Below are 23164 nucleotides of genomic sequence, written 5' to 3'. Positions count from 1 at the left end.
TCCTCACTTACCGTAGTAGGTGCGGTTCCACATCCTCTTGGTTACGACTTTTCCTGAAGGAATCCCCTCTTCCTCGGCCATGGTTTCATTCAGGACATGGCTGTAGAGCATCAGCCCATCGTAGAAGTCTCCAGATATTATGTTCTTCTGTGGGGAGGGATGAGAAGCAGGGGGTGACACCTTTTCCTGTGACCTCTATTACTCTCCAGCATAACCGCTGCAAGCCTTAACACTCCCCCTCCTCCCCCATTAACACTATCTTCCAGCTTTAGATTCAGCTACCTTTATGGACTAATCTTCCTGTCGCAGCAATCTTTGGCTGTTATCTTATCTTATTTTTGTCTGATATTCAAGCTTTTCCATTAACTTTTTGATCTTTGTCTCTTTTTCTGCTACTCTAAGGCCCTGTCCATACTGTGCATAAATACAGTTAAATGACTTCCTCCTTCTGACTCTTAATACGGTCCCACACAATACCCATGTAGACCCAATACCACAACTGCAATTTTATCAACGTGAAGCTGTCAATACGCCTTGGTTACAGACATAACTGTGACCAGATATACACCAACATCAATAGCAGTTTGATCTGTGGTCTGCATCATGGAGCCTTTGTGTTGAGAAATCTCTCAGGGTGAAGCAGGGGCTAATAACCCCATGCGCGGGGTGCCTTCTTCATCACAGCTCTATTTGTTTGCCTAAACTGCATGGTAAAAAAAAGTGCATTCCACCATAACAAAATACCAGTCTAGCAAATATCATTGTTTTTTATGGGGGGCCAGAGGACAGCTGAGGTTAGCTGGTGAATGAATTAGGCATTGAATGTTTTTTTTTCCTTCAAGTTCTAAATTATCTTTGACATGCCAGCCCACACACGTCCAGTCCATTTTAAACCAGAGCTGAGAGAGGGAGGTAAGATGGGGTGTGTGAACAGCTACAGAGAGAGGTCTGCATCCAGTTTGGAAGTACCCTGTATCTATACTTATTTAGGTACATTTGCCAATTTGTGATTTTATTTTTTACTGAAATAATTGATCGGATGGTGAAATCTTTAGGTTGGAAACACCAATGTGTGATATGGAGAGAGGAGCCATACTAACTCTTAGTCCTTCACTACCTGACCTGCCAGTAACATCTTTACCTCTTTCTCTCCTGCTCAGTGGCATTCATTCATAGGAGATTTCAGCTGCCAAGTTGCTTGGGTAACACTTAATTTTATGGGCCGTTAATTACCTTTTATTTACTGGGTAAATACCAGCTACTTGTGCAATTATTAGGTAACTATTTTAATTTCAGAGGTAAGTACTACTCAAGTACTTAAGTACTTTTACAGCCCATTTCATTGTGCTTACCTCTGAAATCAAAATACAGCACCTAATATTTACACATAAGTAACTGCTTCTCATAAATCTGACAATGTCTGTGTTGGTTTCCCTTTATAATGGTGCCATGTGAGAAATTGACCATAGCACAAATTCACAATTAGGCAAAGTATGCATGTTCTGAAACCAACTGATTGAATCAATCCTAATGAATCACATAACTAGCCAAATCCATCTTTGTTCTTATTCACCATCTATTCTAATTCCAAATCTGTTCTTAATTGTGTATTCAAATGCTGTTTTTCCTGTGTGTATGACCAGATGTAATCTGTAATATGCAGAGATGCGCTAATATCATGAGTCATAACACTATTTATTGGATTAACAGATGCTGAGTTCCTGAAAGGGGAGTTCTGGTTTTACAACATAGATGCAATAGCACCAGAATACTTCTGGGAATCCATTATCATGTCATGATTGTTCTTCCACTAGGTGCTTTTCAGGAGAGGGGACAATTTGTGCTGGAGAAACATCCGGCCTTAATTACCAAAGCTCAGGTGCTACAGAGTGGAGGGGGCTGAGTGCAAATAAAACCCTGCAGTTTGAGGAACCTGCATGAACCCTTCCTGAGAGCACACTTCAGATTCAAAATGCCTGTGTGGAGGTATTGGTCCACTGTGAGAGTTCAGAGTTCAGGCCATGTTCAGGCTCACAAACGACTGGCAATAATAAAATAATAAGCCCCATAATCGGTTTCAGTTTCAGTTACATTTATCATCCCCTACATTGAATGACAGCATGCAGCAACATGGCCATAACGGGCTAGCTCCTCAACTGTGTGAAAGGAATTTAAGCTGAGTCGGGGGCCGGATGCAGGCAGATGTCAGCATGCTACATGTAGGAACTGTCCCCTGATTCACAAGTGTTGGATGGTGATAGCATACTAAAGGTCAACCTAAAAGCACTGGGATCCCAGCGACATTCCATAGGACAGTCTGAGTGATGATCCTCACAAAGTTCCCACTGGCCCACTGGGGGCAGGCCACACTGAGTAAATTATTCCCTTCAGCTTCCACTTCCCAGCCCTGGAGTACGGCCTGAGTACGGACTCGCTGTCGCCCATGGTCTCCTTCCTCTCTGCCTACAGTTCTCTCAACATCAGCCAGAGACATCAAATGCTCTTTGATTTATATTTCTGAATCCTCCCCTCGCTCTAGAATGGCTTGTTCTTGTTCTTCTTGCTCTTGACATGCAGTGCCCCCCCCTTGACTTTCACTCCCTCAGTGCTTCCCTCTGCCGTCATCTCCTGCCCTTGATGTATGTTTCCCTTTATGTCTCCCATTTCCTCTTTCCCTTCAAACTCTCTTTACTTCACCCCTGCCTCAGCCCCGCCCAGCCCAGCCCTGCCCTGCCCCATCCCTCTCACCAGTGAGTCCTTCACCGTGAAGTTGAACATCCTCTTCGAGTCCTCTTTCAGCTCAGACACAAACTTCTTATACTCAGGATTCTGTGGCTCGTAGTATGTCAGGATCTTCACACTCTGAGAGAGGGGGAAAGAGAGAAAGACCAATAGTCAGTGTGCTCGCAGGTCAGTATGCACTGCAGTTGTCATTAAACTGATTTACAATGGGAAGACAGCAGGTATGGAGGGGGAAATCCAAAAAGACAGAAAAGTTGTAGCCTTGGACCATTTTAGACTGGAAACTACTTAAAGGAACTGTAAATCCAGAGACTGAGAAACGTCTGCTATTGCCTGACTACATGACTACAGACGTTCAAATGCTGACGGCTGCTAATCCCACCCCTTTATCCTCTGTATGAGAATGTAAGAACCAAATGTAAAAAAGGCTAAATTAATTCTGTTATAGCGCTCAAGCAGGACTTTATTGAAACAGTACACTGATCTCTGTTCCCCTGTCCCTCTTTCATAAGGATTTTCCCAATCCATCACATCCACACGAGGGGGGTAGTTTGCGAAGTGATTACAGATTCAGCACAATTTCACAAACAATATTTTTCACTTGTTCCCCGTCAACTCATCGGCCATTGGCTTTACCTAAAAACCTATTTTCAGTTGTTCTCTCCTCATCCCAACGTGTCTCTTGCCTTATTGAGCTGGTGCCCGGCTGATAGCTGTGAGGCAGAGGTCATGGAGGTCTCTCTGCAGAAGGCCCCCCCTCCCCCCTGGGCTCACAGGGCTCATACCCGCTCTGAGTCAGGCATCTGTTATTTGAGCCTAGACTTTATTTTCCTCTGTCCTCTGTCAGCCATGCAAAGCACATTACTCCGAGCCTGGGCCTGCCTCCGTCCGAAGGCCCCAGAGCCTGTTGGGTAACTTTTTTACGTTTATGATTTAAATGATTATTCTTTTCTGTGCCATTGCTGACTGTGACTGGAAGTTACATGGGGTGACACACAATTGCCTATTATGTTTCCCAGGAAAGGGCAGGGTTCTAGTCAGAAGGGTGTTCCCCGCAATCCCTGGCCGATTGGCCCAGTTCGGGGGTCCTCCACAGCACAGCTCAGCCGGCGCTTTGCAGGGTGGCTGGCTGAATGGGTTATGGAGGCCACATGAGTACCCTCACAATTCATGGAAGATGCTATTACGGTGATGGGACAAGCCTATAATTACACAATAGCTCATTCCAAATTTCGAGGGGGTAAATTCAATGTATAGATTCTGTTTTCCCTTCGAAACTGCGTGGCCATTGCAGTGTTCCGAAGCCTGATTTCTGAAAGACAGACTGACCTCAGCATTTTGATCTGAAAAGATAGAATGGCTAAATAAACTGCCTTGGTCCATGCCACACCTCACTTTCATTTCTGAAGATTGCAAGGATTAGGGGTACAGAGTTGAGAGGACAGAGGTGCTTGGTCTGCTGTGTTATACTGACCTTCTGGAAATGCTGCTTTTTGAAATGGATTACCGAAGTGCTCCAGCAAGACTATTTAGATCATCCTTTCATCCACTTACAGTACCCTTTGCACTGCAGTAACAGCAGAAAATGGTGATTGTTTTAGCGCTGTCTGGGGGTTTCTCAGAGGTAGAAATGATTTCAAAATCACTAAAATGATATCCCAGGGATACTTTGATATGGCATTTTTCTCCATTTTGAAAAGCATGCATGTGCAAATATATTACAATAATAAGTAACTTGTTTTCTGACATTGAACAGCTGTTAGCTATAAACTGAGGAGAAAGGATTGCATGTACAGGCATTATTAGAACAAGATGGAGCAGGATTTTAAATTGAAGAGATTTTTGAAGCCATGAGTTGAAAAAATCATGAACAAATATGGAAATATTAGTTGAGATGCTACCAGAGGGCATTACATCACTGTTTTCAGATTGTTAATGGTTAATTTTTATTATACCGTTGGTGAGCCAGCTGTTTCTGAAACAGCACAAGAGGCTGTTCAAATTTAAAGGTAATCTGTGTTGTCTTGCTGATCATTTAACTGAGTAAGCACATGTTTGTTTGACCCCTGTCTTCTGTGTCCTCCTCTTAGTAACTAAGCAACATTATTAATCATGAACATTTTGATGTTTAGCTTGCTTCAGTTGAATGGCCAAAGCAACAATGTGAAAAATACCCCAGTGACCAAGATATGCCAGTGAGGATGGCTCCAACCAAGATTTGGCGATAAATATCTGAACTCAGTTATTGTAGGTTAGTAAACCAGACTTCCATATAAAGATTAGTTAGTAATTTGATAAGCACGTTTATTGGCTGATTGAACAATATGATTTATTTTAATTACTTGTCATTATTAATTGTAAGTTTGGAGCTGTTTAAAAGGGAGGGTTTACATGACTGCTTGATGGCAGTTGAAGACCACAAAAATGCCACGTTTGTGGTGTGTTTTTAGTTCTCCCATCAGCCTCCAGTGTGAAACATTTTGTTCCACTTGCCTAATGTGTAACAGATTTGGGCTCTTGCCAGTTTTTCGCTCTTACCTGGAAGGCAGCCTTGGCAGTGTGGTCATCTGCATCCTGTCTCGCCCATGGGTAGGCAGGCTCAGAGCCCAAGCTGTCCCCAAAAATATCAATGTAGAAGAACACGTACTCCTCCCGTGGTAGGTCAGACTTATAGAAGTGCAACATCAGCTGCCGGAAAATGTCCTGCCTACAGCAAACATACACCACTGCCAAGAAACAGACACGGGGGGAGAAAAAAGAAATATAGACCAACTGTATTAAAGTTTATGAATGTATGATATTCTGTCCAAAAAAGACATTGCCAGGAATAATTTAGAAAGATTAATTTTAGTAATTTCCTGAGAATTCCAGTTTATAGCATTGAGTCAGGCAGTCAGTACGTAGACACAATCAATGATTCAATCGGCTTTGTCTGTGATTTTAACTTTTAAATAAATACTTTTTTTTTCCCCTTCATAAACAGTCCGACAAGTTAAGTTTAGCTGAAATCTCCAAATTTTGTTTTTGTAGAAATACCATTGCTATTGCTCCAGAAGAAATGGTAACAATCAGGTACATTTACAAAGCAGGGGAAAACATTCATACATGTACACATTCTGCAAATATTACATTAGCATAGTAATTACATTTCTTTTGTATACAGAGTCATATAAAATTGTACCTAAGAAGCTAATTTACCACTACTTACAGTATTCATGTACCATAGTCTTATAGTCTCGGACTAACTTGCAAGAAATGTTGGTACGTCTTGGTGTGATAATCACACAAGCTGCAATGATCTGAAAATGGATGTTATGAGGAGAGGACATTAACCAGGCATCTGTGTCTACAAACAGCACAACACTGGCCTGGCCCCGCAGCCTGTACCTCTGCCCGGTCCTGCGGTTTGTCACAGACGACAGCCGTAACATGAGTCACGCTGCTGACGCTGAGAGCGATAATGATCACACTGAAATGGCCACTACAGATGCTCTCCTCTGTGTCAACCTCCACTGGCTCAATTAGCTCTCATAATATGGTAATTACAGGGACCAGGTCCTCAGCCGTGCTCCCACAAAGCACTCTTTTATCAGCCAGTGGCCTTGAAAGTTATATTAACAGTGTTTTTTAAAACCGGCGTAATACCTCATCTTTTGCAGATTATTTTGTTTCGTGACTGAAAGAAGCATCTTCCCTGTAACCCTGTAAATATAACAATCCATTGCCCTCAACCCAGAATAATTTAAACAACTAAAAAAGATCCTAGGTTCCAAGCTGTCAAAAGAATCTACAAGCAGTTAATGACCCAATTTCCGGGCCAATGGCGTGTTATGTTGTGGAGGGAAGTATGTCAGGCTTTTGGCAGGCCAGCTAGGAACTGATGGACAAACATTGGGAAAATACAATATAAACACTTTAGGTGGCATTACACCTAGAGACTGCAGATATACACATGGAGAAAAAAAGAAAAGAGAGAAACAGAAGATATACAATCTCATAGAATGGAACGGCAAGACAGACATGGAGACGCGTATCATCAGGAACAGACACTTTGTGAGCTGATACAGACAGACAGACCGACAGGTTTGGCTATCAAAGCAGATAGACTTGCTGATCAGAATCGGATAAACAAAGATGGTGAAGATAGAATGGGACAGACAGACAGACAGACAGATTCACATGGCTGAACCAAAGAGATGCATCTCCACAGGAGGCAGTGGCACATTTTGCATAGAGTGATGTCTATGGTAGCATGATCGGTAGAGCAGGGTGAGTAGCACATTCCGCAGACCAGAGATGACCAGCATGTTAGGTAGAGCAGGGTGAGTAGCACATTCCGCAGACCAGAGATGACCAGCATGTTAGGTAGAGCAGGGTGAGTAGCACATTCCGCAGACCAGAGATGACCAGCATGTTTGGTAGAGCCCAGGGATGGCACATTCGGTGGAGAAGGGACGCGTGGCATGTTTGGTGTAGCGGGGACGAGTGGCTCAGGAAGTCTCCAGGGGTGTGATGACATTCCAGAGGCCTTGGCTTCCTTTCCTGTGCTATTGTTTCAGGTTTAATGGCTTAAGCAGGATGTGAACACTGAGACCCCCCCCCTCCAAAAAAAGGGTCCAAAAATGATGTCCCTGTGCACCTCTACCAGAAAGGGAGGGGGAAAGAGGCAAAGAACAGATCACAGCCACTGCCCCAGAGGCCGGCAGGTCATGTCACAGCAATGGGAGTCAGGAAACTGACCAGTGCCTGAAACGCATGCAGATTATGAGTGATCCAGGCCTCGTGTTGTCTATGACGCAAGTCCTCTCCCCACCCTTAAAGTGCAGTCAGAGGTGATTACTGGAACCTCACTCGATACCCCAGAAAGTGTCATTATACTCCCAGGCAGTAATGCACACGAATTGCTCAGCAGTGGTCCAGGATCAATCTTGAAAGGTGGGGACAGAAGAAACCTAATTTATCAGAGAAAGTCAAGGACCATGGTCCTAGAATCTGAAGGACTTGGCATCACAGCAGAGTGAGCAACACATCATCCATAGAGACTTTGCGTGGAAAGACTGATCGTGACATCAACAGAAAATCACTTAATTATGGCCAGTCTCTAGCACTTGCTTGTTTGCTTTATTGAACACAGATCACTTTACAGAGGCAAAGAAGTAAAACTATAAGTAAACTGCAAACCCCTCAAACATGACTTTGTTCAATTGAGCAAAAACACAAGAAGATTTTTATTTATTTTTATGAACTGCAGTGGAATTCCCAAAATGTTGCCTGTGAAGGCACATGCCATTCAGAAAGCAACGTGGCTATCAGGGTCTGGGTTACTGAACACTGTCACTGAACGCTGAGACAGGATCGGAGACTGTAACTCATACAATATCACGGTCTGAGTTACTGAACACTGTCACTGAACGCTGAGACAGGATCGGAGACTGTAACTCATACAATATCACGGTCTGAGTTACTGAACACTGTCACTGAACACTGAGACAGGATCGGAGACTGTAACTCATACAATATCACGGTCTGAGTTACTGAACATTGTCACTGAACGCTGAGACAGGATCGGAGAGTGTAACTCATACAATATCACGGTCTGAGTTACTGAACACTGTCACTGAACGCTGAGACAGGATCGGAGACTGTAACTCATACAATATCACGGTCTGAGTTACTGAACACTGTCACTGAACGCTGAGACAGGATCGGAGAGTGTAACTCATACAATATCACGGTCTGAGTTACTGAACACTGTCACTGAACGCTGAGACAGGATCGGAGACTGTAACTCATACAATGCATGAGAAGTGCGTGCAGACGGCTGCATTCCTGACAACAATCTGAAACAGAACCTTTGAAACAGGCCGCCATATGCTTAACCTGTTAAAAGCTCTGCATGCTCATATCTATCCCTCTACTGTGAAGGGTTGATTTCCAAACAGCTGCACCTCCAAGACTTTAAGGGGCCCACTGGGTGTTGACGGAGAAGCTGTTCCACATTTACAACAGTGTGTGATAAGGGATTTTCACTGTGGGAGTAGGCCATGCACGTTAAGGTGGAAGAGTAGCGCATATGCCTCAGGTCTTCAGTGCAGAGGAGTCAAACAGCCACAAGATGATGCACCTTTATGGCCTCCTTTAGACCAGACCATCTGTCTGTGTGATACAGTGATAGAGTGGGCAGCATCAACTGCTGCCAAACTAGTTGACTAGTTAAAAAGTTAATTTTTTCTCAAAGACCAGTGGTGGTTGTAGAGCTGAAAACAGGTGGTGGCGGGAAAAAAACTGGTCACTGGCCTTGACCTGTTAGAATATAAAGGAGAATACGAGAGTAAATGTATTGAATTAAAAGTATATAGTTATCCAATTATTCTGGAGCCCACTGTACTCGCTCCATGAAGACCACTGAAAACGGGTTGACAAGGAAAAATTGGGGTGTCAATAACAGGGGTCAAATCAGAACTCTGGTTTTATATGGGCCTGGGGCACCCAGGGCTTCAGCACCAATTAGCTCCATGACAACCTCAAAGCCATCTGACTGGCTGTTCACTGGCCCGACTATTTAACAGTGAGGCCAGGCACTGACCTGCTAAATTGGAGCACTGCAGAAAGTAGATAGTATTTATTGTCATGTCTGGTGTTCTATACGTCACACTCTGATAAGCACTGGGCATTGAGCATTTTCGGCAAACAATTCAAGCGGAAGTCACTGTTTGCTGTAATCAAATGATTGTCTTGATTACATTACAATTGATTAAAAAATTGAAAACAGTTGGGAAGAGCGCATTCTCAATTAAGAAAATGTAAGAATGTACATTTTCAATCATGATTCCTTCTGATGAAAGACCCTGAATCTCACACAGATGTAATTATGAAGCAGCAGGTCGTCCTCGGATATTGCAGGATCAAATTGGGATTTCGAACATGTGCAAATGCATTTTAATATAGCAGCTGAACTTTACATTAATTATAACTTACATTTTTATAAATGTCAACATTTCAATATGCCATTGAACTGTGAGACCCTATCTTCATTATTCACTTTATCTTGGCTGGATTCATTCTGAAAGTACAATATAACATAATTAAAATAATGAGATGCCAGGTTATGGAATTCAAAACTTTCTGTCTATTTCTAAAGCAATTCAAATACTGCTGAAAAAAGAAACACTGAATACAATAAGCATGAAATCCTCAGTGATTTCACAAAGCTGTAAACTGCATAAAGTTTAATCATAGGCTAATAGCTAGCTAATAATCATCATACAATAAAATCCAGCAGTTACCGCCTTTATGGTCACAGTCCTCACTCGAAAGCTACAGGGGGCGCATGGTAAATCCACCCCAATCTAATTTACCAAGTAAATTCACCACACCAATATGAGGAAAAACATTTAATCCCCAAGATTGCTTGCCATAATCTGCGGATCATACAACGTACAATGTTAGCTTTGTGGGGATCAGTATCAGGCCTAAGCAATTTTAAAGATCAGAAAGATGATCTGGTTCTTTCACTTCTAGAAACAATGCATTGTGCATTATCTTTAATCAAAATCAAAATCGTACCCCGCACACAGTGGGTCTAGCTAAAAAAATGTTTTATAAGCTGCAGGCTATAACATTACAGGCTAGCACAAAGGCACCGAAACACCCTCTTTGTTCATTCACTCATTTGATGGTCTCAATATGCAAGTGTAACAGCTAGCGTCCAGTTATAGCAGTGAAGCAAGTTCCTCCCCTCATCCTCACAAGTACCAATCCATTATATCAATTTTTCATCAATGGTGTGCTGAACGATTCCGGGTCCAGAATAACACAGATGTTATTGATGTACCTATCTCTAAAACTACAGCTGTAGCCTGTTGTAACGTTAGTAAGTGGTCACGCAGAAGTTTTTACAACTTTAACAACTTGGTTCAGTTCTCTGCTGTAGCCATCTTCCTTCCTAACTAGCTGACGTGCAAATCTTACCACCTTAACTATAAATGACATAATCTGCATCATCACATTATTAAAAATAGACACTTACATTGGACAAAAACATACATGGGCATTTTCCCAGCAATCTTTGAGAAACAGAAAGTCAGAAAGAGGACAATACTGATTTCAAAGAAAGCCTTCCACAAAGAAATTCAGGTGTACTGTTTGCAAGTGGATACATTCTCTACACATGTTGCTGAAAGGTTTGCCATCTTGACGGTATATAACGGCCTGTAGACAGCTTGCCAATATAGGCTTAGATATTGTGTTCACCGTTGCAAGTCGGGTAATAAAAGTGACTACAGTCAGCCTTTAATATTTCTGGAAGAAGGGGCACTGCATGACTTGGAGGGGCACAAAAAATCCGCCCCCCTGCTCCCCCCTAGATCCGGCCCTGCATCAGGGCCAATATGCTTCAGAAAATCAGAGGTCAATTTTCTGACTCTGAAGAATTTGGGAAATCCTTACAAATGTCCCCCACATATATTTTCTTTAGTAATTGGTCACCAGAACCAAACATTCTCATAATGTCAGCCGTCTGCATTTTGTTACACTCTGAACAGATGAGACCTCCCCTGTCACTGAAGACTGCAGCCACAGCTTGCTTTTCTATTCACAGGCATGGCCTACACACTACAGGATCCCTCAGAGAGTCGAAAGTCAGCAGTAAACACCCCTTACTGACAGGAAGCAGGCCGGAACGTCAGGGAACAAGTTAGTGTGCCGGCCGTGGGCATTCACGCGAGACCCTCCCCCATGCATTAGAGCACAATTTGTTCATTTCTTCTCTACCATTCCTCTCTGCCATACTAGCTGTCTGGATTTGGGATTAATTTTTAAACCAGCACCATATGGAGTGGGGCACCAGGAAGGATGGGAGAACAGAGGATTCGGCACGGCCTTGTGGGTACTTTAGTTCAGCATGGCCGCCCTCTTGTTCAGCAGTCATGGTGACGGAGAGTGCTGTGGCAGCATATGGTTGACGCAGCTTGGCGTTTACTTCGGTTTTCGGGAAGTCCAAAGGCAATGGGTGGGGTGGGAACCGTTGTACCCATCAGTTCCTCTGGTACTGCATCATCTGTGATGAGTTTCCACACAGCTGGATGTTAACCCATCCCCTCTGGAGGTTATTCCTCTCTCTCCCCACATTTTTAGAGGAGTCTTGGTATGGATGAATACATTAGGTTGCCATCTGCTCCTAAGTTTATGTTACAGTCTAGTAGACTGACTGGTGCTCAATAGAGAAATCTCACTAAATCTTGCATATTTATGTTCCACTTCTTCCACTGCTGAGCGAACTGTTGTTGAGCAGGAATGGCAGAGTATATTTTTGTTTCCTCTAATCTTGAAATGTCCTGTAATCAGTTTAAGCCTGTAAGTCATCAGTTAACATGTTGTTGTCATGACCACAACCTGACCCCTGTAACACAGACATTAGTTTAAGCCTGGGCTATGTCATTAACTGACTATGACTCTATGACTGGGGGTCCACGATGGTGGGAGGCAGTCAGCTTCTGCCCAAGGTTCTCAAATGTACCTCCACATAAGGACCCATTAGCTAATAGGCACGTACCGTATTGGACAGTTGCACAGTTAGCCAATTGCCGCTAGCTCTCCTGTAGTATACTGTGTGGCCTCGACTGTGTCTTTGACTGGTCAGGTATGAAAAGCAAAACCCTGTGGTTGTGGACTGGTGAAACTAAAACGGAACCTTTTGGCCACAATCACAAAAATGAAACAAAATAAATAAAAATGGCAAAATGCGCCAAATGAAGGTGCACCTATTTTGCATTGCCATTGTGTGGCAGGCAGTGGCACTGGGAATATTGTGTGGGTGGAAGGAAGAATGAATTAAAATAAGTATCAACAAATCCTGGAAGCTATTGTGCCAGAGTCAGTGAAGAAATTGCATCGGAAAAGAGTTTGGCTACTTCAACTGGACAGTGATCCAAAACATACCTGAATATCAACCATGGACTGAGAGTTGGAATGAGAGTTGATGGTTTTGGACTGGCCTTCAACGTGAATGTTATGCATCATACTGACAACACTACATGAGCTAAGAGACTCTAGCTTGTCCAGTGCTAGCTAGCTGCCTGCATATAAATCAGCATTGAAATTCCTGTGTCATGATTAAAATTCATTTTAGTATGCACCAAATATTGAAATGTTCACATTTCTATGAATTCACATTAACATTTTAAGTACTTTTTCATTTGTGATACAGTGCCTGAGGTCCATTAATCAAACTCATCCATTAGAAACACACAAAAGCACAAATTAGAAATGAATAATAATCTCAAAATGAAAGACTCATAAATCCAGGTAAATACAAAATAAATATAACCCAAAGTAAGCCTTAATTCTAGCCTAATTTTCAACTTTTCAATCTTGCGTTGTTTCAAATTGTAATAGAATAGGTTTTCTGCAATGGCACAGTCTACAGTGTTATGCTGATGTATACACGACCACCTACAGCCTCTGGTCCAAATTCAGACATCATAGTCAGACAAGCATGTGTGCCTTTTTGAACATGTAGTATCTCAAGTAATAATGGCACCCATTCACCATATGCTGTATATTGATTATTTTGTTTGGAATTCTGATAAAGATTATATACAGTATAAATGAGATTTAAAAAATAATGACCAATAATGAAATAGTGCTTTTAGCCTACAGAATAAGTCTACACATACAGTAGAAGATGTTTTTGCCCTATGTGGGGACACGTGAATTGGTGCCATTCTTTGTAGGTTTCACAACTGTACAAGTCAACATAAAATCACCATAAAGGCATGTGTCACTAACTTGGGCTCATAAAACAGGTAATGACAGGTGAGCACGCAATGAGGACACCACCATGTATACTTACAGGAAAGCCTTTAAAACTCTACATAAAAGGCAACATCTATGACTATGACTTAAAGAGCAGTTAGAGTTACAGAACTGTGACCTGTGCAGATTACAGACATGCCCCTGCTCTCCATGCAGAAACACGCAGTCACAGTAAGAAGCCATTTGGTAGGCGTCGACAGTGACACTCGAGCTGGAAGTGGCTGAGTTAGGAGCCCCCCTGCATGCCCTTTCCTGCTGTTGATAATGTGTATATTTATTTATTGGGCCCTTGGGACGGAGGATGGGGGGAGGGGGCATATTGTGAAATGCTTCCTCTCCACTGATGAGTCGCAGGGAAAAGGTCATAGCTCACAGCTCGGTGACAGACAAAAAGGCTTTGAAACTCCACGCAGAACTAGGCTCCTACCTGCCCCAGCAGGTTCCACCACGCACAACAGCCACCCGCTACTTTTCCTTTCACTCATTTCCTCGTCTGTACCTTCTCCTCCTGGCGCTCGCTGTTCACACGCCAGTCTATTCGTTCTTTAAAGCCAAACATTTCAATGCCAGCCTGTCTGTTCGGCCCGTGGCTCGGCTCTGACTGCACTCCGATCTGTCTTTACCTAGAAATCCACATACAGTTGGAGTTGGAGTTTTTTATGAGCATTTGTAGAACAGCTATTCAATTGGTGGCCAAGGGGCGAAATTCAGCCACTTTGGACATTGAGAAGAAATAAAACATGACTCCGATCCATCAAAGATTTCAGCTATGTCCAGGTATAGTATAGTGACATGGTATCGTGTCAATACCTCACAGTAGTGAGAAGACAATAAATAATAGCTGTGCATTTTTAAGAGGGCGTTCACTTTCACATGTAAATGGTAAGCATTTAAATAGCGCCTTTATCCAAAGCGCTGTACAATTGATGCTTCTCATTCACCCATTCATACACACACTCACACACACACACACACACACACACACACACACACACACATACACACACACACACTCACACACACACACACACATACACACACACACACACCAACGGCGATTGGCACACCAAGGCACCGACCAGCTCGTCAGGAGCATTTTGGGGGTTAGGTGTCTTGCTCAGGGACACTTCGACACAGCCCAGGTGGGGGATCTAACCGGCAACCCTCCAACTGCCAGACGACTGCTCTTACTGCCTGAGCCATGTCGCCCCATGTACAGTTCATCTCATCCATACATTGCTTTATAAGTTGAAGTGGAAAATGTTTGGCCTTACCTTATATAATCATATTCTATAGGTTTTCCAAAGTTGTTGAATTACCAACAAAGTTCAGCAAAGAATGTGTGATATAGTTCCTACTGTTGTAAGATGTAGTTTAGTTTAAGTTTATTATTAGAATAAACCCCTTTAAATGTGATGCAACAATAGATAAACAGATCATTACATTTATATAGGACTTTATAGGCCTACACAATATTTAGCTCTGTAGTGACAGTACTTACTCTGGTATTTAATGTCAAGTGGGGCCTACAGGGCTTACGTGTATGAAACTAGGACCTCAGATTGACTGTAGACCCTCCAACAATTCCTTGTATAGAGCTAGCTAAGCAAGCAAGGTTTTCTGTGAGAATTTAACATATGGCTGTGGACTGTGGCTGGTTTGGAAAAGAGTGCATTAGATTTATGGTGCACAGGGGTTCCTTTGGAAGAAGTGGGAAGGGTTACGCACAGGGCCATAGATGCATTGGGCCTGTGTGGGCTTCCACTAGATGAGGAGCATAAACTAGGCACTTAGTGGGGAGGGGGGGAGCAGGGAGCTTAAGGTTAAAAGTGTGGAAATACAGACGGCCTGAAGAATAATCTAAATGGGTCTCATTCAGCGTTTCTTAAATTCTTCTTTCTTTTGTTTGTAATAAAAGTTCTTACAGAAAGAAAATGCGCAGACCTTCAATTTCGTGCTTATCCCAGGGCAATCAGAGAACAAATTCCAATTCTTTGTGAATTCGATGTGCGTACCCGTTCATGTTGATTTGCATAAGGAAACCTCAGCAATCCCATTTTTAAAAAGGCAGGCCGCCTTTAGGGTTGTGTGAAGAAACATCAGCCATTCATTGCTCAACACAAAAGTATCTGTGCTGTCCCTAAAGACACATTCTCTCCTTAAGGCAGACCAGTTATCCAAAAGGCACAAATGCTTAAGTGTTGGGTTTGGCTGCTTGCTTGTTGGCTTTATATTACTACCAATCATCATCATCATAAATCACTTTTAGGAACAAATAAGTTTATTATCGTAAGCTAAAACTAAGATGAAAACTGAAAAAGGTACTACTGAATACTAATACGGAATACAGAAAATGTAAAATCAGTGAAGAGTAAGGCATGTAGAAGAAAAGAGGACATTTTGAAGATGTGCTTTCAAACAGAATGTTGCTGATGCATGCAATGATGACTTTTAGTTTTCACGGGTAGTGGATGCTGTATTGATAAATGATGAATTACTGTAAAGATCATGAAACATAAGCTGAATGTAAACAAGTCTCATATAGGCAGGCATATAAGATTGTACTTAAAGAAATGGGGACAATATTTATAAATGTATTTTCAACCTCTAGAAGCTGGAGGTTCCAGGTAAATGGAAAAGGTGGAATTTCCAATATATGAAACATGTTTGCATTGTTACAGGAAAATATTTATTTATATTTATTTATTTTTATTTATTTATTTAATGCTCAACCTTATTTTAGGCCCGTCCCATGCAGGAGACCACAGACTAGCAGATCTGCCCACCGAGGGCATGTCCTGCGTGTTTTCTTTCTATGCCGTGCACTCTCTGTGCAGTCAGTGCATTGCAGGACTACAATGCGCAGGAGTGAAGGTGCCCAGGTGTTCGCCTACCCCCCTTCCCCGTGCGATGCTTTGACCGATTGCACCTTGTCCCAAAAACCCCTGGCCACAGTTGGCACTTGGTCAGTTCTGAGGTAGAAGGTGCATCACTGAGCAGTGAGATGACCCAGTTTTGGAACAATAGTCTTTAGGAATGACTGTTTTTATAAACGCTGATGTGTTGTGAGAGGTCTTCAGTTTATCATTTGAATTGAACACTGATAATAACATGGGACATGTTGGGGTGGCATCATTGACTTGCTACTGCCAGGGTGGGTGGAGGGAACAAAACAGCAAATCTGATCCTCAAAATATTGCAGAAGTAACATAATAACATAAAAGCTATTACCCCAGACTGACAACTGTATACATGCAGAATTTTCTCAAAGATGCCTCAAACTTTCACAACGTTGAGCGCACTAGTCAAAGTAATTACATCCTCTAAGTCATCCACCTGCCTTCTAGATGTCATATCCACAATGCTACTAAAGGAGTTAGTACTCGTACTCATATACCGTACTCTGGTAGACTCATTCCAATTCTGGATATTATAAATTCCCCACTATCCTCAGGCTATGCCAATACATCCTTGAATATAGCAGAAATGAAGCCACTACTTAAGAAACTAAATTTGGATCCAGTAGACCTCTGACTATAGGATTATTGCAAAACTATTTCTTTCTAAGATTACTGAGAAATGTGTTACTCAACATTCTTCCTTTTCTACTACAGGCTGATAACATATCAGCTGTTTAAATCTGGTGTTAGGAAGCCTCACTGTACTGAGACAAGCCTGTGTCTCCATAGTGAATGATTTGCTGCTCTCCTCTGTATTTCCCCACAGACATGATTAAATGCTGCCGTAACAGATCACCATATTACTTTCAAAATTAAAATTAGTTCGATTTGCTGGTCTTAAAAATATATATTATTTGCTCAATTTTCCTATGAAGCATTTTTTTAGATAAAAAGCTTAAAAAGGACAATACATAAAAACTGAATTAAAAATAAAAAAGTATTTTTTTCAAATAATGCCAAAAGTGAGTTTAAATGATGGCCCAAATGAGCATGAAGCATTGCGTGATGGTGTCTGAATGTTTTCCCGTGTCAGACAATGCATACTGTCTCTTGTGGTGGACTGCACACCTGCTGTCAGTGGCTGGTTTTTCTTTTTACTTTATGTTATTCACCTTACCTAATTCAGACCCAAGAGATCAGATCCGGTGAGTTCATCAACTGCTTTAACTGATCAATTAGGTGCAGAGTATCTGTGAAAATCCTGCAAAGTGGCTCTCCCAAGAACCAATACCGCAGGGCTAAAGATTATCCACCACTAGGTCAAACCCCTCTTAGTCTCCCTCTCTTTGAAAATAAAGTCTTTTGTATAATGTTTCATATCTTCAAGCAATTCAGTTGCTTTTTTCTATGTATATTTGTATTTCTTATACTACTAAGGCCTAGAGCTGGTCATCCTGTAGGACTTATTTCCTACTATGGCATAATGTCTAGATCATGTTAAACTTTGGTCAACTATTACTCCCAGATTATATATTAAGAACATTAAAATTATCTCCCTCCCGTAAAGTACACCCAACTTAAATTCTTTCCCACATTTTTCTCTGTTAGATTTCATTTGCCAGGTTTCTGCCCAATCGTCAATTCAAATTCTTACTCTTCAAATATTTTATTAGTGAACAACAACCTGTTTCAAAGCCTCAGCCCCTTCTGTGTCCACATTTTGAATTATGGACTCTATATTTGGACATGCGGAAAAGCATGTTTGAATATAGAAACCCCACAACTCGTTGGGAATCCTTTGCTTCCTTTCCCTTGCTGTGTGAGTTATATTCCCATGTCTGTGCCAAGGATGCAGACTTCTGTGGGACTTTTCTGGACTACTGGCCAACAAAACACTGCGGTTCTGAATCATTTCATTCTGTTTTCCCAGTTCCACGCCACATATTATGGGAGTGGCTCCTCTCAGACAGACGAAGACCAAAATAAGCGAGAAACACGTCGGCCTATAAGCATTGTAGAACTGCGCTGTACCTTCTGGGTGACTGGGAAGAGAAAGAGAGGGCCCCAATGTAGACGCACTTTTCCGCCTTACGTCTTTCCCATCTAGACTAACTCACTGGTCACACGACAGTGAGCACTGGTGAGAAGTGAAAAATGGTGGACAATAAAACTAACTGAGTCACGTGGCCAGAGGAGAACTCCTGAGGAATTATGTTTTACAGGAAATACCTGCAGATCTGCAGCTCCCTTATAAGGAAACAAGGCATTTGACCTCTGTTAATAAATGTTGTTACTACAGACATTTTAATGTCCATGTGGGAACTGAAAAAGTTTGGCATAAGAAACCAATGAGGGGATTATTTATTATGAGGCAAACTGGTGTCACCTTGGCAGTCCCTCCTTCCCCATGTATGTGATCTCTAACATTGGTAGGTCTGGTTCAAAGACCCAGATTACTTTGACTGGACAAACTGTATAGTTAGGAGGCGTTTAATAACTGGCAGCCAAGTGGGTGCCTCTCTCTCACACACACACACACACACACAAAAAAGAAAGATAATCTTTGTATCAGATACTTCACGCTACTCTCCCACTCACTCATCCGCTTCATCTGTCTGTTATAATGATGTTTTTGTGATGGTCACCACACATTAAACTGCTAACTCATGCAATAGCGCAGTATCTCTGTGTATACTATTATATCACTATGTAACATATGCAGTACATATTTCCTCCTAAAACAACAGCCTCCTGTTGCTCTTTAGTTATAAGTTCTGTCTTGCAGAGATAAGCCACTCAGTTTTAGAAAACCATTGCTCTATTACCAGTGCCCTACAATTCAATTGCATTCAATTCAGCCTAATTGTTTCCACATTAGAGTGCATCTCAGAGTCAGAGAACTATCGAGTGAGTGACTAAGGGTCAAGGTTTTTCTTCTACATCCAACCAAATATGAATTTCAAAGACCATTCAATTATCTGGAAAAAACAATATCTATTGTATTTTAACACCATATGTTAAGATATCTTGGAACCTGGAAATGTGGAATTACATGCCACAGTGATAAGAAAGAAACTATGAAATTCTCCAAGGATGATTAGAAGAGCGACTCTGTCTCTATAATTTAAAGATATTGGATTTTGTATATTTCCCTTTCTATTTTTTCAAACAGAAGGCCCCATGCTCAAAATGAGCTCACAGCACCGTGTACCTGTGAAATAGAGTGTTTTTGCCAGTGACCATTGGCCACTGGTGAGGTGATAATCTTAGCTGAAATAGGAAATCACACACTTCGTCTATAAGCAATCACATAATCATTGAAAAGTTCAAAGTTCTGGACTGGAGACCTCCCTATCCCTGGCCCTATGTCCAGTTTAAAACCCATGTGGAAATGTACTCCTGTACGCTTGATCAAAGTCAAGTTTTTATCTAAATTGCAACTATAAAGAAACAGCATTAAACGTAGCCTAAAAAATTATGTAAGCATGAAAGTGAAAAACGACGTAATTCACCGCAGAGTCCTCTGAAACAATAAAACAAGCAGATTTTCTGGTGAGACACAAAAAGCATGACCAAAGGTGACTCACCACGACCGTTCTGCTCGATGTCCTCGAGGAGACCGGCGTATGGGATGGGCTTGTGCTCATCGAATGTCAGGTGCTCCGCGGTGATGTTTTCCTTGCCTAGCTCCTCATACAGGCCTTCTATGGCGAAATAGTACGGTCGGTGGTCCTTGTTGGTGTCGGAGAAGAGGAGCATCGCCTGGTGCTGCCATTTGAAGTGGTGGTGGATTTGCACGGTGAACTCCCCCATCTTCCTGTGAGTGGGGCCCATGTTGGTGATGGTGGAGAACACGTTGGTGTTGGAGAAGGCGGCGGCTGGAGCCCCCGCCGTCACCAGGGGCAGGCCCCAGTGGTGGGTGAAGTGGCCCACGACGGAGGACGTGTAGTCGCAGCCAGGCCCGATGAAGGCCCAGGGCTTGTGGTCGAACTTGAGGTCCACGGCCACCAGCTGGGTGATGGTCTCGTCGCACAAGCCCAGCGCGTTCTCGTTGTTCTTGTAGGTGTAGTTCAGCCGGTATCCCAGCAGCAGCGCGGGGTCCTCGTTGATCCTGGCGATGGCGCGCTCCAGCGCCGGCGCCACACGCGGCCAGGCCCAGGGGTAGGTGACGTTGTACCGCGGGAGGATGACCGCCAGCATCACTTCCTGCGGCTGTTTGGGCTCCCGGCTCTGTCTCCGGGCCCCGCGGTGCCGGGGGGGCTTGGTGCGAGTCGGCTCAGCCCAAACGCACAGCAGCAGCAGCAGCAGGAGCCTCGTCCCCCCTCTCCAGCCCTGGAGCCTCATCCCTCCCTGTCCCGCAGTCCCTCGCCCCGGGTTAATTATTTATCACCTTGAGGTAAAGGAAAACAGACACACACACATTCAGGCATACGCACACACCTTCCCAAACACATGCACAAGCACTAAAAAAGCCACACTGTATGTCATGTGCAAATGCATTCTCGCCTTAAGTTAAAAAGATCTACTGGACAGCAGCTGATAATTAAGTTCTGCATGAAGAGTACTTACATAGCCCAATACCCTACTGAATATTCAGTTCTGCGGTTGTATTACAAGTTAAATTGCAAGTACGGAAAATGAATAGAAGCAATGAAGCAACATAGCAGAGATTGCACTTTGTCCTAGTGCTCCACAGTATATTTGTACCTGCAATTGATAAATATTTCTGTCTGTTCCTCTTTCTTTCCTTCAACCCCTCTTTTCCTCTCAGTCTTTTTACCTGACTTGGCTATAACTATTGTTAAAGATATCAAGAAAACACAGCACATGGTTACCTGCCTACTATTTACTTATTTGCCTGGACATTAAGTCTGCCCAAAAACACTTAATGTTGTACTGTTTGGAAAGAATCAACATTACAAAGGCTGACTTGATAAGAGGCTACTTAACCATGAAAGAGAATTAATAGTTTCTAAAAATATGATTCATCATTAACACAAACTACTCATACAACAATACAGGGATTTAAACGTCTCTGCTCTCAGATGATAGGCACTCTCTCACTCTCCGGTGTTCAAATTTGATACCTATTCCACTGCAGAAAACAAAACAACCAAAGTCCCCAAAAGGTTTGCGCAACTCCTGCGCGTTCCTCAGCACAACTGCTCACACCATGCGCCCCATGCGTGCATGGGACCCGTTTCCCTCAGATCAGGAAAAGAGAAATAAGGCTGAGGATTTACGCCTCACTTAACATTAATGGCTTCACTGATTTACGAAGGTGTCCTACAAAATCACCGGCAGCTGCCGCAATTTATAAAATCCGATTACCTTAAACGGAGGAGTTAGTTATCTCCATGCCTCCTTCTGATTTGAGCTGAAGTCCAGGGATCTGTGAATAATTTCTCTCAGCTGTTGCCGTGCTGCTAGACGCTGTGTAGAAGCAGTGAAGAATGGACTGCACTCACGGCTTTATTTCTACTGGAAAACAGTCATCGTTTTTTTTCCCGCCCACAAAGAACTGAAGTGTGAAAAATATGAACATTTAAATTTGCTGGCAATCAAAAAAAAAACCCCAAAAAAACAAGTTGAAGGAAGTTCAGCACTGAAACACAGTGGTGGGCTAGTGGTCTCACCTGGCCACTATTCTACATGTGGAATTTCCTTCAGGTCCTTATGTCCATAACTTCATGATGAAAAGCAGATTCAGCTTTTTCAAACTCTTCTGTTACCGGCCTTTTTACAGAAGGCACAGGCTGACACAAGTCATGAAACCGTTTGACACTGCCTGGTGAAAAAAAGTTCCGAAACACACTTCATTAGACAACAGATCTACCAAAGAATGTCTATACTTATCAAAAAAATGAGGAAGAAAAAGTTGGTAAAAGCTGTCCGCTGTGGTGGCAGATGGAGAGCCGGGGACGTCCGAACCAGAGGAAACGCGCCGTAATCCTGCTGTGTCAGGTGGAGGAAGCTGCCCTGGAGAAGGCAAGGGGCAGAGCAGGAATGCGACCGGCCGGCCAAAGTTGCAGGCACACGAGGCGTCCCGCTTCCCCTCACGGCACCTCCCCGTGCATCCCTCCGTGTCCGCTGATGGCTGGGCTGGCTCAGGCACGACGTGTCAGAGAGACGGAGCCTGTGGGCGTGCAGGGCAGAGTGAGCAGCCGTCTGCCTGGAGGTGAGGCGGCACGAGCGTGTGAGTGTGTGTGCGTGTGTGTGTGTGTGTGTGTGTGTGTGTGTGTGTGTGTGTGCAGTTACCTTATTGGCAGAGCCTCGCTCAGGCACAGGGGCAGGCTTCCGCTTCTACTGCCCATCCCACCTCAGAGAGAGAGAGCGAGAGAGAGAGAGGGAGAGGAAGAGAGAGAGAGGGAGAAGGAGCAGAGATAGAGAGAGGGAAAGAGAAAAGAGGGAGAAAAGAGGAAGATATTTGGAGCAGAGGGCAAGTGAGAGAGAGAGGGAGAGAAAAGGAGAGAATAAGAGTGAGAGAGAGTGAGAGAGGGAGGGAGAGAAAGTGGGAGGGAGAAAGGGAGACAGAGAGAGGAGAGAACATGTGACAAAGAAAGAGTGAGAGTTGTTTTATTTTTGTTTGTCTAGTAGAATACTTAGCATGTTATGAGAGCACATAACAGGCAAGGAGGGCAACTGATTTTGATGAGTGATGTGTGTGTGTGTGCATTTGTGTATGTGAGAGTGTGTGTCTTTCTATT

General features: G+C 43.1%; 1 protein-coding gene across 3 annotated transcripts in view; it reads right to left on the bottom strand.

The window, feature by feature from the left end:
- npr1b (natriuretic peptide receptor 1b) overlaps positions 1–22613 on the bottom strand; it is a 57997-nt gene extending 35384 nt beyond the window's left edge. The window contains exons 1-6 of one of the 3 annotated variants that reach the window (XM_061257355.1): positions 22094–22613; positions 21789–21890; positions 20045–20847; positions 5281–5468; positions 2749–2862; positions 12–147 (exon numbers count right to left, since the gene is read on the bottom strand). In XM_061257355.1, the coding sequence (XP_061113339.1) occupies positions 12–147; positions 2749–2862; positions 5281–5468; positions 20045–20801 (1195 nt within the window). In that variant the 5' untranslated portion in view covers positions 20802–20847; positions 21789–21890; positions 22094–22613. Of the gene's footprint in view, positions 1–11; positions 148–2748; positions 2863–5280; positions 5469–20044; positions 20848–21788 lie in introns of all 3 variants that reach the window. The other 2 variants (XM_061257346.1, XM_061257364.1) reach the window with 2 other exon arrangements.
- Between the last annotated feature and the right edge of the window lie 551 nt (positions 22614–23164).

The sequence above is a fragment of the Conger conger genome, chromosome 1 (assembly GCF_963514075.1).
Source record: "Conger conger chromosome 1, fConCon1.1, whole genome shotgun sequence".
NCBI classification, from domain to species: Eukaryota; Metazoa; Chordata; class Actinopteri; order Anguilliformes; family Congridae; genus Conger; species Conger conger.
This window is presented reverse-complemented; position numbering and strand designations above follow the sequence as displayed.